Source organism: Armigeres subalbatus, chromosome 2 (genome assembly GCF_024139115.2).
Source record: "Armigeres subalbatus isolate Guangzhou_Male chromosome 2, GZ_Asu_2, whole genome shotgun sequence".
Taxonomy (NCBI): domain Eukaryota; kingdom Metazoa; phylum Arthropoda; class Insecta; order Diptera; family Culicidae; genus Armigeres; species Armigeres subalbatus.
In genome coordinates this window covers 271,199,759-271,214,232 of record NC_085140.1, presented here as the reverse complement: position 1 = coordinate 271,214,232, position 14,474 = coordinate 271,199,759, and the positions used below count along the sequence as shown (strand labels likewise).

Sequence of the window (14,474 nt, the reverse complement as noted above, 5' to 3'; positions counted from 1 at the left end):
CGAAATTGGGTGCTAGCGAAGTTGGATTTTTCTCACAATCCGTACGTTAAACCTAACTTCGGAAGTGGTGCGCTGAATAGCGCTTCGCGATATGAAAACAGCGCACCACTTCCGAAGTTATGTTTATCGTACGGATTGTGAGAAAAATCCAACTCCCAATTCCGGGTTTCAACTGGATTGAGAATATGTTTATGTCAAGTCAAATGTATCCATTCTATTCGAATTAACCACAAATACTCGCGACCGTGATTTTACCAACGAACAAAATACTGCCCTGCTTTTTGTCTTTACTCGCGAACAAAGTAAGCACCAGAAAAATGCAGACAGTAGGTTCGCGCGAGTGTAGCATTTTTGGTAGGCCCAATTATACTCATTTCTTACTCGTGAAGCGAGTATCTCCACCACTGCCTATAAGTCAAGAATACAAAACCTAGTATAGCTAAGAAACATCTGTACAACTTTACGCTGATGATAGAAATAAATAAATAAATAAATAAAACGTAAACAAACGAGCATAAATTCCAAACCCCCTGAATTTACGGAGGACCGTCCATTGTGCATAGTTTTGATAAGAGTTCATCACTGGCACTTGGACGATGATCTGCTAAATTCTCAAATTTATTACAAATTATTGCCAATTTATTATATTATTATTCCTCTTTTTTCCTGGACATTTGAGTAATAATTGCCAATGTGCGGTTTACCGTTAAATCCTTAAAAATTAGAAGCTGAACTTTTGTCATAAATTTACACGATATGATTTCTTCAAGTACGAGACACTGAAGACGGCCTTACTGTTGAGGTCGAAATACGTATCTGTCAAGATACAATTAAGTGGTGGAATTCAATGGGATTGTATTAACTCGTCTTATGACAAGAGAACAATAACGTCTTTTAGGAAACAGTGTTTTTATGCACTCGAAAATCGCTTTAATATGGCCAAAACATAAACGGAACAAATCGATACAGTACACTTGTATAGAGCACACAAAAACCATCTGTTTAGAGGTTGTTGCGATGATTTCCGGCGTTTATATCTCTTGTTAGATTTTTTTTTCAAAATTGAGAATAGCCCAAAAGCACTAAATCGACTTGAACCACCTTGTTTAATCGAATTAGCGGAATTAGCTTAAAATTTGACAGAAGGCTAATTTTAGCATAAGAATTCTGGGCTGACCGGTTGAGTTTTTGATACCTACTTTTTGAAATCATAAAAGGGTCTATTGCTCATACCCCAGCCTACACCACGAGGAGTCAGGGATAGGAGTTGCTGGGCAAAAGGCTAAGTACCACTCAATGGGGTCTATTTTATTCCTTCAGGTAGACGAAGTATCAATGGTACGCATTGCCTAGCTTAAAACTAAACACATATAGTCAAATATTCAAAATTTATTAATCTTTCCATAATACGGAATATATGTACATGTCTGACAAAATTTAGCATGCTCATACTTTTCATATAAAGTTTGTGCATTATATGACTGATTTTGCACCATATACCCTATCCACATATAGCTACTCCGTACAACATACACACTATCGTAAGCCAAGCATCATTCCTCTATGACATCATGCTGAAATCGACAGAATAGTTGAAGCTCCCTTTTCATGCAGCAGTTAGTCTCGTTTTTAGTTGTTGTTCGCATCGATACCGGCAAGATGAGTGCCTACTACGGGTTATACATAGTTCTGAGCTTAGTATTCAAAATATTTGGAAGTATAGTCAAAATTTTGAGACTAAATGTGGCGGCGAATGCATTGAAGGCACACTTTAGTTGTCTCATTATTGGACTGTAAGTAGAAAGGTTTACATTTATTTATGATATGAATAGTCGTTCGTCGTTTTTTTGCTGCTAGAGTTTGTATTCACTGTTGAAAAATCATTGAAAAAAAGAAACGTGTTTCATTTATTAATTTTGAAAAAGGTGGGTATTGAAGTTGTGATGATGAGCCGGAACAGTAACCAACTTTACGTATTTGGCTTCCAGTTCACATTTCAGCATGTTATGAATTGTTATTGTTACTAATATTAAGAAAAAAATGGGGGCCGGGGGTAATATGGACACCCTAAGGAATCGCGTCAATATTGGGGACCTAAACCAGTTACGTGAATCTTAAATTGAAGCACTACGATGGCTTGAAGTCAATTTAGTGGAAATCAATCAAGTTTTGTGTTTTTTATGACAATGAAAATCAGGACGAAAAAATCCCGGTTTAAAAGTATGCGGGTTAAATGGACATAGTGTGTGGGTAAACGGACATGTTAAGAAGCTAAGCTTAAAACAATGAATTTAGTTGATGAATTGTATTCATAGGCTTAGCATCTATAAAATGTGCCTTTTGGAATAAAAATGTTGGATAATTAATAAACTATTGCTCACTCACAATGATTTTACTCAAAAAGCATGCCACATCAATAAAAATCACTCAAAAATGCAATTGGTCTGAACAAAACTCGGAAATTCGAATTTTTTAATGAATGCTTGGCGTTTTCGGAGGTGAATAATGAAAACTCCTCAAAAAAAAATCGGGGAAAAAATGAATGTATACTTCATACGGTCCCATATTACCCACATCAGAACGTGCCCGTTTTACGCCACCATGTTCCAATTTCTTAAAAAATATTTCGCTGCCATAATATGTTTCCCAAACTTTCCAGCAGTGCAGTCTTGGCAACAGGTGTGAATGAATGCCGTAAACTCAACGAAGAAGATAAGTTTGTAGATACGGATAGTAGGTACATTAAGTATTTTTCCTGCTGTTATCAGCAAGTTTGTACACCATAAGGGGTTATTCGCAATTACGTAACGCTATAGAAGGTTTTTTTCTTCATAAACATCATTAGAGAGACTTTCAGTTCAAGGCTGTGGATCATCTCAATGAAGAAATGAAAATTGTTTCCCTTTATACCCAAAGTAATATATATATCACAAACAAACAGACGTACCAGCTAGAATATTTTCATAAGAAATTAATCGCTTAGCTACTTTATCACCACCTCGTGTGTATGTTGCACAAAATGATGTTTAGTACGACAATGTCAACAGATGGTGCTAGATGTCGAATCTGATGGTAATCGATGCTGCAACTACCAATGACGACCATTCGTCTGTGGCATGGACGTCCTCACGTCCCGAGCCAGCTCACCTCTTCAAATCTCTCAGGGTCAGCACAACGTGCTGGGGAAAACTCACCAGTTTCACTTTCTATTCTCAACCTGGAAAACTTTCTTTCGGCGCACGCAATAAACTTTAAAAAAGTTTCAGTAAGCAATTGCTTATTTTTGATCAATTTCACGATTTATTGAAGAAAAGAAACTTCAGGCTCACTCACTGCTTAACAGATTCTGGATTTCTTGCTGAAGAAAGAAGGGAGAAAGAAGCATGAAAGTAGGAAGAAAGAAGAAAGAAAGAAGGAAAAAAGAAGGAAGAAAGAAGGTAGAAAGAAGGAAAAAAGAAGGTAGAAAGGAAGAAAGAAGGAAGAAGAAAGACATAAAAAGAAGAAAGAAACAAGGAAGAGAGAAGGAAGAAAGAAGGAAGAAAGAAGGAAGAAAGAAGGAAGAAAGAAGGAAGAATGAAGGAAGAAAAAAAGGAAGAAAGGAGGAAGAAAAAAGAAGAAATAAGGGAGAAAGAAGAAAGAAAGAAGAAAGAAAGGAAAAAGGAAGAAACCAGGAAAAAAGAAATAAGGAAACAAGAAGGAAGAAAGAAATAAGGAAGAGGGAAGGAAGAAGGAAGAAAGAAGAAAGAAAGAAGGAAGAAAGAAGGAAGAAAGAAGGAAGGAAGAATGAAGAAAGAAGGGAGTGTGTTTGTGTGTTTTGAGTGTTTGAACCCTTTAAGAAATCTTTTAAGTGACCTCGAAAAACCTGAATAACTTCTCCTAACTTTGACCAAATGCACGAGTGGTGCAAAGGGTAGAGTTGAAAGATCTCAACAGGATAAAACTGTAAATATACAAATTGATGTTCACTGATAAAAGTGTCAACATTCTTTCACAATTTTAGAACATTTAGATTTTAACTTGATTACTTAATATGGGACTCTTCCCCTATCAGTCACCCATACAAGAATTTGACGAAAAAACAATTATTGTTCTAAGGTGTCTATTTTTTAATATTCAATCTGTTGATAAATGGTTAGGTTAGAAACAATATTTATTTATTGATTGATTAGATATAAGATATTATAAAAAGGAGAACATAGTCTCCCCAAATTCTAAGATCGCATGCTTTGTCGAATTCCATAACAAAACTCCTTCATGAATACGCAGAGCAAGTCGGAAAACTACATATTTTATATGAAATATATTTAAAAAAATAACAGAGCACCTTCTACTTTTATCAGTCAGTTCTTGGAGTTGAATCAATACATCCCCTCCCAATATTGTAAAATTTTATTTTTTGCAGAACTCCAAAAAATCGATTATGTGTCAATGACAACAGTTTACCAATCGGCTTTTCATTTTTGGCTGCGAAACCCGCTGTTCATTTTTGGAAATCGGAAATTATAAGAGGTGATCAAGTATCTTCAGTCTCGCCTATTATGTTCAATGTATTCTGGTTGTGTGCCAGTTACATGCCTCGATATCGATAAATAGTGCCTATTTTTGGTGAATTCGGCCTATGCGCCTCGATGTAGCCAATGCCACAATACTGACAGACCACACGACGGGAACTGCGCGTCAATTTAATCATTGTAAAAAAGAAAAATAATATCATATTCTGTAACTGAATTATTTTGTACCTGACGAATGACAAATTAATTTGCCGTAAGAATTGGCGAATTGCAGAGCCACCCGCATCTTAGACACACACGTTGCTTTTATTGTTCAAATGCTATAACCAAGATTTGCTCCCCCACAGGAATGACAATCGCCCGAAGGAAGCTACCCCGAAAGATAGTGTTAACAAAACGGAACTCGATCATTTAGCAAAGATGGTTGAATGGTGGTGGGATCCCAAAGGACCGGTGAAAATGCTTCATACTTTCTATCAAGTGAGGTAAGTATAACTTGATAACCAAAACTATTTTAAAAGTAGCTATTATTAAACCTGTGGAAGCTTTCCAGGGTGCCTCTCGTCGTCGAAGGTCTGGCCGAAACAGGCCGAATCTCCAAAGTTAACATTTCGAAACCTGGTGCACTTAAAGGAATTCGAATTCTTGAAGCTGGATGCGGTGGAGGAATTCTTGCGGAAGACCTTGCAAAACTTGGGGCATACGTCGTTGGTGTGGATCCGGGCAAGGAAATGATCCGTCTGGCCAAAAATCATCTGGAAACCAAATCTAGCGAATTGATAAATCTAATCGAGTACCACGACGTTACTGTAGAGGAGCACGTGAAAGAGTTCGCTGGCGCGTATGATGCTGTCGTGTGTTCGGAAGTTTTGGAACACGTGGATGAAAAAGAAGCTATTCTGGAAGCATGCATCCGCTGTTTGAAGGTAACAATATTTTTCTGATAGCAAATGAAATTTAAACAGATTTTGTTCCTTGTAGCCTGGAGGGTCTTTGTTCATCACTACCGAGAACCGAACCATGCTGGCGTGGCTCTTTTTCATCATAATACCGGAGTACATTCTTAGTTTCTTGCCAAAAGGAACGCACTTTTACGAGAAGTTTGTCTCACCGAATACAATTTCCAAGCTAATCGTCAGATATGGATGCAAAACACGAAGAGTTCGAGGCTTTTTCTATGATCGAATGTACAACTCGTGGGGTTTTATCGATGATGACAGTTGCAATTATGGGTTGCATGCTACCAGGTGTTGATTTACTTCGGAATCCGTTTTTGACAGCAAAACATAATACGAATTAACATGATGCTAGGCCTATCATAGGTAGTATACCTGCTTACACCCCACCAACGTATGTCAGATTTTTGGACTTCCTGATAGGGCTGAACACGAAAGGCTGAAAAGTAAAAATCTTACATAAGGCTAAAATAACAAAAGGCTGAATAATATAATCAAAGTGAATTGCCTAGTAGCTTAGTGGGGAAAGCACCTGTCTAGCGTACTGGTTCGGTGGATTGAACCCCACCGAAGGAAGTGGCTACCCTCCAATACATTTTTCAAACTAAATCTTTCACATGTTGTGCAATTGCACAAATCGAGTTTCAGACATAGTAAAAGGCTAAAACTCGAAAGGCAGAAAATCGTGGAAGGCAGATTTTTAAAAAACTAAAAAATAATAATTCCAAAACCAAAAACTTTTTTTCAAAAATGGTGGCAATGCAAAAACATGCAAAATGATCGTAAAATGTTATCCATTCCCCTAAAGAGCTTTTTTGACTTTTTATTCTATCTTCTTTATTCCTTCCTATTTCTTCAATTTTCCTCTTTCTTTCTCCTTCTTTCTTCTACCTCCCTTTTTCTTTCTTCCTTCTTTATTCTTATTTTTTCTAGTTTTTATTCTTCATTCTTTACTCTTTACGTTTTATTATTTATTGATTTTTTTAAAAATATTTATTCTTTATTTTTTCATGTTTTTATTAATTATTCACTATTTACCTACTCAACTTGTACTCTATCGTACGTTTGAGATCCATTGCATCCCACCAATTTTACGTTTCACCCATCTGATACTTTACAGCCTTATGTGTTACAGCCTTATGAGTATTCATAAGGTTTTTCGTCTTTAAGTATTTCGTAGGATACCCCATATTTCACTACATTTTTCTATAAAACCTCAAAAAAATTGTTGGCATTTATCTAAGCTGTTAGATTTTTACAATTCTGCTTGGTTTCTTATTTCATAATAATTAACACCTTTTTTTATGTTGAGATTTTATACAGAATTTTAAGAGTTACTTGTAACTAAACACTCATTGAAAAACACCGTTATAATACTACTAGTTTTGATAAGAAAATTATTTTAAGCTTTTAGTGGAATGTATTCACTTGTCATAAGACGAGTTTGTACTATTCCATTTAATTCCACTACTTTATTGTACCTTCGACAAATACGTATTTCGACCTCAACAGTAAGGTCGTCTTCAGTGTCTCGCACTGGACTCGACTCAAGTACAAACTTGTCTTATGATAAGTGAACTATTAATTTGATATTTTTAATGGAATGGCATAAAACCTAAAATCTAAAAAAAATGACCTGAGCCAATGTTTAGGCTAAATCCAACCGCTGCTCAGGGTGGAGGTTTTTTACTTGGCCTTACGTGCTTAGAGGTGCTTAGGACAAATGAGTGCGTGAGAATCGAATATTGCCATAAGAATATGAAGGCGGCACAAATATTCAATTCCTTTTCTCATGAGGTTCCTAGGAATCAAAGTAGTTCCTTCCATGATAAAGTATTATTATTTACACCTCATGTTTTACAGTGACCAATTGCATTGACTGCTAAAAACATCATTTAGTAACAAAGAGAAATTGATGGGCTTTCAAAATGTATAAATCTACAAGGTTAAAATACTTCAAATTTCCATTTACTTCCGCTATATTCACTTATGTATCATAAGATACGTATTTCGTTTTCTACTTGAAAACTTCTTCAGTGTTTTGTTAATACGAAATGCGTATCTGATGATACATAAGTGAATATAGCGGAAGTAAATGGAAATTTGAAGTATTTTAACCTTGTAACATTTTCCCCTAAGACGCTCAATATTAATTATTTCATTATAAAACTAGTTCAACACTTTATTTTTTTCTTACATCTTTGTTTTAATGGGCCGCCATAACTAACGAATCAAATTCTGCGTACTGAGCGCTTTGCTTGATAATCTCCGAATTCAGTGTATGCTCCATCACACCAATCTTTATATCCATGTCGGAAATTTCCTCCTTGATTCTGAAAATTGCCTTCTTGATGTTAATCAATGGACCTAAAATTATATTTTGTCGTTATATATACGTTGTTATCGAATTTTCATGCATGACTTACTTCCATCCGTCATCGAGTTTCCACGCTGTTCCATCTGTATCTTAATGTTCTCCAACTCATTGGTGATTTTTGAAAGGTCGTGTTCCTTCTCCGTTTTCTCACCATCAATTGCTTTCATTTGATTGTGCACCTGGTTATACTCCACCAGGATACGCTTATACTGCTGAATCAGATCCTTCAAATCGTTGTTCAAGTGCTTTTCACGACTTTCAATTTTCTCCATCACGTAGCTGATATCCGTTTGCAACTTTTTCAGCTGACTGTCCGTTTCGTCGGTGGCACTTTCGATGTTTGACCGGAGGCTTCTCATTTGTTCCAGATGCGCCCGCCAATCGCGAGGGTCCGTTTTGACGACCACCTTCAACTGCGGCAGCACGCGTTCCAGTTCTAATCGCCAGTTTTCACTATCGGTCAGGGAATCAATTTTGTATTCTTTGTTGGTGATTTTGCGGTTTTTCGGATCGGAGAAGTTCAAATCGAACAACCCATTGCCTTCGTCGTCGCTTCCTTCGCTGGCTTCCGCCATTTGTTCTTCTTCGACTTTCTCCAAAATTATCTCCGAGTCATTTTCGATCAAATCTACCATCGGATCATCTTCTTTTCTGCACTCTGGTCGTTTGATTTGGAATTTGGTCAGTTTCAAGGCCTGCGTCGCAAGGCAGTCCATTATGTAGACGCAGATCGGTCCCGCTCCTTGAATGAGTTTGTTTGTTTGGAAATCTGTAGGCACATCCTAAAAAGTATTATTTTGTTCAATTAAAATAGTTTTTATTAGATAAGATAAGGAAATTATAAATGCTGTAAACTGAAAAATATATATGAATCATAGAAATAAATTAATATGAATTAATATATAAATGCTGTTAAATGTATTCCTCAATCACTGACAAAATATATTTTTTTAAATCAATGCATGATTTCATCGTACCGTAACCCGGGGAACTTTTATCGCAAGGGTATCATTAACCATTTCAAGAAATAAATAAATTAAAACTTTCTGTGAATACAATTACTTATTGTGAGTTAATCTTGTAATTAATCTTGACTAAATTCGCTGCTGAATGATATAACTTTCGCCTGAATTTGAAACATAAAATCAACTCACAGCAAGCTGTCGAATAGGTACTCAAACCACATATAATAACAAAACAAATTAAGTTTGTACCTATAATTGTAATAATTGTGTGTTGAGTATCTCATTTTCTTGTTTGATCCATATTTTTGTTTGTTTTTGGAGTGAACGTACTAAGTATACGAGAAAGTTAAAAAGATCAATGTTTCCCCGGATTACGGTACTACACAGAGGCGCCACGTTCCGAGTTGTGGGTAGGACAAATTGGAAATGTCGAATTGAGTCGGTTTCTGGTATTAGCTCTAGCTTAAATCGATTCGCACAAATTCGTGGGTGCTACAAGCCTAGACTTTGGTATAAGAGTAGCATCTCTTCCACCCGTTTCCACCGAGAACTGCATCCGTTACCACAGAGGTGCAGAGATCTCCATGACCTCTCAAAGGTGCCAAGGGAAGTTTTGGAGCTGTTAGTCTAGAAGGTATAACAGTAGGAATCGTTTCGGTATAACGTGAAACAAAGAAAGAACTAAGACAAACAGATTAAGAAAGGAAAGAGCTTGCGTTCGAACCCACGACATCCTGCTTGAAGCGGTTGCCACAAGATCACTGAGTTTGTCTCCAAAATCGATGCACATTTTACCAATATTGCGGATAAAAGCATAACATCGACTGTCCCATGTCCATCCCTATTAATATGAGACATATATGCTTAATCACTTAATCATTTCTAAAAATAACTTGACTTGACTTGAAAGGATCTTTACGGATAGAATACGGTACATAATTTAAGAAATTTTCTAATATTTTCAGGACAAATATTATTTTTCCAAGATTGTGTAAGGATTGTTCAGATGAATGACATACATCTTTGAATTCTTACGATTATTGAACACTTTTACAACCTGGTGGAGGTGGTCATGGATCACAGAAATTTGTATAAATATTCAATGGATTTAATAAATTTATTTGTTTCTTTTTATTAACATTCAGAAATGTTTAGGGATCTACTGATTCAAAGTAAACATCCAAGAAATCGTATGATTGTCTGACAATCTTTATGGGAGCTTAGAATTCATAACGGAGCAAATCTGTTTGTAGTTCTTTAGTTTGCAATGATTCTTTTGAAGTTTGTAGAAAACTTTTTTCCGTGGGCTTCTAATAATCCATTTAAGGACACTCCTCACGGAACCCAAAACTTAATGCATCGCAGCATGCGCGAAATAATAAAAATGACAGTTGTGCGTTACTTTCGTATTGAATTGTGTACCCTTGAAAACGCTAATGCATTTAGTTATGGATTGCGCTAGGATTGTCCTTAAACGTACTTTATTTATCATAACCTTCCAAATTTGCTGATGTTAACAACTATTATTTTACCTCTGGAAAATTTTTAGACCAAAGAGTTCGATCATTTAGAAGTTTGTCAATAACTCATTCCAGCGGCTGAATTCCAAAATGTCTAGTATGGTGAACTTCTAGTGCGAAGGTTTTCAACTCTGCCTAATATGTCGTGAAACTAAATGATTGATATTTTGTTATCTATTATAAGTTACTGCAACTAGCGCTTTAACTTCGTTATTAGTGGAATTCAAAGAATGACTTGTTAGGCAGAGTTGCAAACTTCACGCTAAAAGTCCAGCGTACAACACATATTGGAATTTAGTCTGTAGAATGAGTTATTGCCAAACTTTTAGATGATCGGACCCAGATTACTAAACGATCGAAAACATCCTTGCTTTACACATCCTGAGCGCTACCGGGAGTGCCTAAAGTCCTGAATTCAGTACTCTATTCCTTTAGAATCCCAGAAACGTCTATGATTATTCTAAAAACTCCGATTAACTTTGAAATCACCATTTGATAACATACATGCCAGTCAATGACTTCTTTGTTATTACTATAATCATGGGTAGGACAATGCTTTGACTGTCCCACCCAGGCAAATTCATGCGTAGGACATGTCCTACTTGTCCCACCAACTCCCGGCGGTACTACATATAGTTATTATAGCGAAGTTGCACGGTGGTTAGCGTTTGAGTGGTATTGCATATGTAAAAGTATTGATAAAACTATAATCGAAACTGAGCTTAGATTTCCAGTGAAATGTAATTATAGTTTTTAGACATAATATTGTATAACAAACATAAGTCACAACAAAGAGATATTTTCATACATAAAAGAAATATTGCATTGAAATATTGTCCTACATAAAGAAATATAAAAAAACGAAAAAAATGGAAAGCTAATTACAACATTAATACAATTAGTGTAGATCATATTTTTATATATGTATTTTTCATGTATTTGAGTATATTTTTTAGTATTCTATCCTGAATCAGTGAAAACTGGGTTTTTGCTAAAACTCATTGTAATGAAGGTTTGAAAAGAATATTTCCTTACTGTACTTTTTTTCCATATTCATTAATAACAATACTTATAAACAATATTTATAAGGCATATATTTTTTTGTTGTTGATGCAAAAATTATCTTACCATTTCCTGCAACACTCGGATTATTCTCGAAATGACCATATTGGGATCATCAAACTCCTGTGGTTGATCAAATGTTTTACCAATCTTTCGAATCAACCAGGCACATATCGACGTAAACATGAAGAACTGCTCACCGGGATTAAATGATTTCAGGAAATAGTAGCGATTGATTTGTTTCATTTTCATTTCTTTCAGCAACAGTCGTTCATAGTTTAGCAACTTTAGCTTCTCCATTAGGTCGTCTGCCTGGAAAGATGACACGTACGATGCACTGTTTTGATCGCGGTCCATAGCGAGCCCGTACTCATGTCGGAACATTTTTCGGTTTTATTTCTGGGGATTTACAATTCTACTTCTAGTATGAATTATTGTCATCAAATTCATGGAGTGGTGAACGTCTCTACGCCTCTACTAAATGGCCACAACAAATAATAGGTTTCCGTTGCTAAGGTTTAGCATAACGAATATATCACCGAATTACGGGTCGTAATGCGCATGAACAAATAGCACGCACGATAGCACGTGCCTTCCAGTACAGGCACATGAAGCAGCACGAATCGAAATCTGTAGAGTAAAACGACATTCAATGGTGGTGCTTAGCAAACTTATCTTAGATATTTAATTAATATTGAAGCGAATATCCTTCTTTATGTTGAAGTAGCCAAATGGAACGTTATTTAACTATTTAATTTACATCGCTTTAATTGTGCTTCTTATTATATGTATAACTAGCAGACCCGACGAACTTCGCTTCGCCTAAAATTGATTAGTTCTCGAGTTTTGCAGAAATTTCGGTTTCATTTGTATGAGAGCCCCCCTTTCGAAAGGAGGGAGGGGTCTCGAACCATCTTAAGAACCTTCCCCGACCCCAAAAACCTCTGCATATAATTTTTTACGCCGATCGGTTCAGTAGCTTCGGAGTCTATAAGGTTCAGACAGACAGAAATTAATTTTTATGTATATAGATAAAACACAATACAATAAAAAATACCGCAAAACACGAAAGGAAGGTGGTTTGCACATACCAAGGCGGCCGCTGAAATCGAAAGATCAGTTCCCATGCTGTTTATTCTTCTCCTTATCAGCTTATCACTTATCACTTAGCATTAAACAATGGACATTTACACAACACCCAGTGGACCAGTGAAGAATTTTTCACTTGTTTTCACAAGTTGTCTTATACTAGGGCTGGAATCTAAATGCACCTAGATGACTGACGCCACCAACCACACGACCGTGAAGCACACCAAAGACATAAGGAAGTTCGTTCGTCACCAAAATTATTCTAGGCCTAAGCATGCTTGAACAAAAAATCCACTTAGGGTAGAATACGGCATTGGCAGGGTGCGACAGTTGTTGACAACCTCAACAATATTTGCGTTTTTCAGCAAACATACACTATTTATGAACATAATTTCGATCCAATCACACAATTTCAAAGTAAGCATTCATTCGAATAAGTTGTTTGTGTAGAAGTAGTAATATTTGAGGAACTGTTAACCGAAACAAATGTGCCCCAACGAAATCCTTGCCATTATTGCATTGCCCAAGAAAGCATTACACGAATAGCAAATCTTTACTTAGGGGAGACAGGGGAGACTTGATTTTCTGATTTCCGATGTATTCCATACAGACGATTTCCACACAGACTCTCTAAGAAATATAGTACTTTACTGATATATGACAATCCCTAAATTATTGTTGTTATTGATACACAATCGATTTTTTAGAGTGCTGTCAAAAATCGACTTTTAAAATATTCGGGGGAAATTGATCCCTCTCCAAGAACTTGCTTTGATTAAATTAAAAAGGTGCCCTCAGATTTTTTAAATATTTTTCCTTCAAAATACGCGGAATTTTTGAATTGCTGTGCGTATATATGAACGATTTTTGTTATTGAACTCGACAGCACATGCAACTTTAAATTTTGGGGATATTATATGATATCTACGAAATAAATATTTTTTCCTGCCAAACCTTGATCAAATCTGTTAAATCTACAAAAAATTAGAAGCCTGAGAACAGATTTATATTTTTTTGAATCTTTTCGCCAAATTTTTGTATGGGTGCACCTAACATATAGCCATGTTTGCCGTGGAATGTGGTCCTTCCCTGATTTTGGAACGCTAGCGAACCTAGTGGTGGAAGTCAAGCTTTTCTCAACAACGAATATAAGCAAGAGCAGCAGCGCATGCTTTTCTGTTTCTTTTTTTCGCCTTGGATAGATGGGAGGGCCGTTCGTCGATTGTTGATACACAAAGAGTTCACTTTGAATTTTTCTGTTTGTTCTATGATGTCTATCTGTTTTGTGATAGGTGACTTGTGGGTGGATCAAGTGTCTCCACATTGAGGCAATAATTTCAAAACCAAAAATCCTAAAACATTGATGGAATGTTGACATTTTCATCAATACAGATCATTAAGCATATTTATGGCTTTGTGCTGTGAAAAAAACGAAAGCATTTGGTCATTGTTATGAAAAGTTGTTCAAATTTGGCGTGGCCAATAAAAAAATCTTTAGGAAGGTCAAAACATACAAACCGCCCTGCAGAATAAATAAGGTTTCATTCATTTCATTTATTTAGTCTACATCTAAACAGATAACACTGAATCAATAATTTGACGCCACAATACACGGTTCGAGGCCGCATCTCTCCATCCTCGGATACGCCCCACGCTCGCCAAGTCGTTTGCACCTGGTCTGCCCATCTCGCTCGCTGCGCTCCACGCCGTCTCGTACCTGCCGGATCGGAAGCGAACACCATCTTTGCAGGGTTGCTGTCCGGCATTCTTGCAACATGCCCTGCCCATCGTCTGAGTTCGCCGTAGAGCTGGGCGAGCTCATGGTTCATTCTTCGCCGCCACACACCGTCTTCTTGCACACCGCCAAAGATGGTCCTAAGCACCCGTCTCTCGAATACTCCGAGTGCTTGCAAGTCCTCCTCGAGCATTGTACATGTTTCATGTCCGTAGAGGACAACCGGTCTTATGAGCGTCTTGTACATGACACATTTGGT

The 14,474-nt window shown here is 36.6% G+C and overlaps 2 protein-coding genes across 3 annotated transcripts; one reads left to right on the top strand and one right to left on the bottom strand.

Moving 5' to 3' along the window:
* Nucleotides 1-1,580: 1,580 nt before the first annotated feature.
* On the top strand, nt 1,581-5,971 carry LOC134212225 (ubiquinone biosynthesis O-methyltransferase-like). Of its 2 annotated transcripts, XM_062689886.1 has the most exons (4): nt 1,581-1,793; nt 4,859-4,996; nt 5,065-5,437; nt 5,493-5,971. In XM_062689886.1, exons 1-4 carry the CDS (start codon nt 1,609-1,611, stop codon nt 5,763-5,765), a joined length of 969 nt encoding a protein of 322 aa, XP_062545870.1. In that variant the 5' UTR covers nt 1,581-1,608; the 3' UTR covers nt 5,766-5,971. The 2 variants fall into 2 exon arrangements, with proteins under 2 accessions (XP_062545870.1, XP_062545871.1); XM_062689887.1 differs by lacking the exon at nt 4,859-4,996.
* A 488-nt stretch (nt 5,972-6,459) lies between these two features.
* On the bottom strand, nt 6,460-12,011 carry LOC134212224 (intraflagellar transport protein 57 homolog). Its single transcript, XM_062689885.1, has 3 exons — nt 11,458-12,011; nt 7,894-8,626; nt 6,460-7,834 (listed from the first exon to the last, which is right to left on the bottom strand). Exons 1-3 carry the CDS (start codon nt 11,773-11,775, stop codon nt 7,674-7,676), a joined length of 1,212 nt encoding a protein of 403 aa, XP_062545869.1. The 5' UTR covers nt 11,776-12,011; the 3' UTR covers nt 6,460-7,673.
* Nucleotides 12,012-14,474: the final 2,463 nt, after the last annotated feature.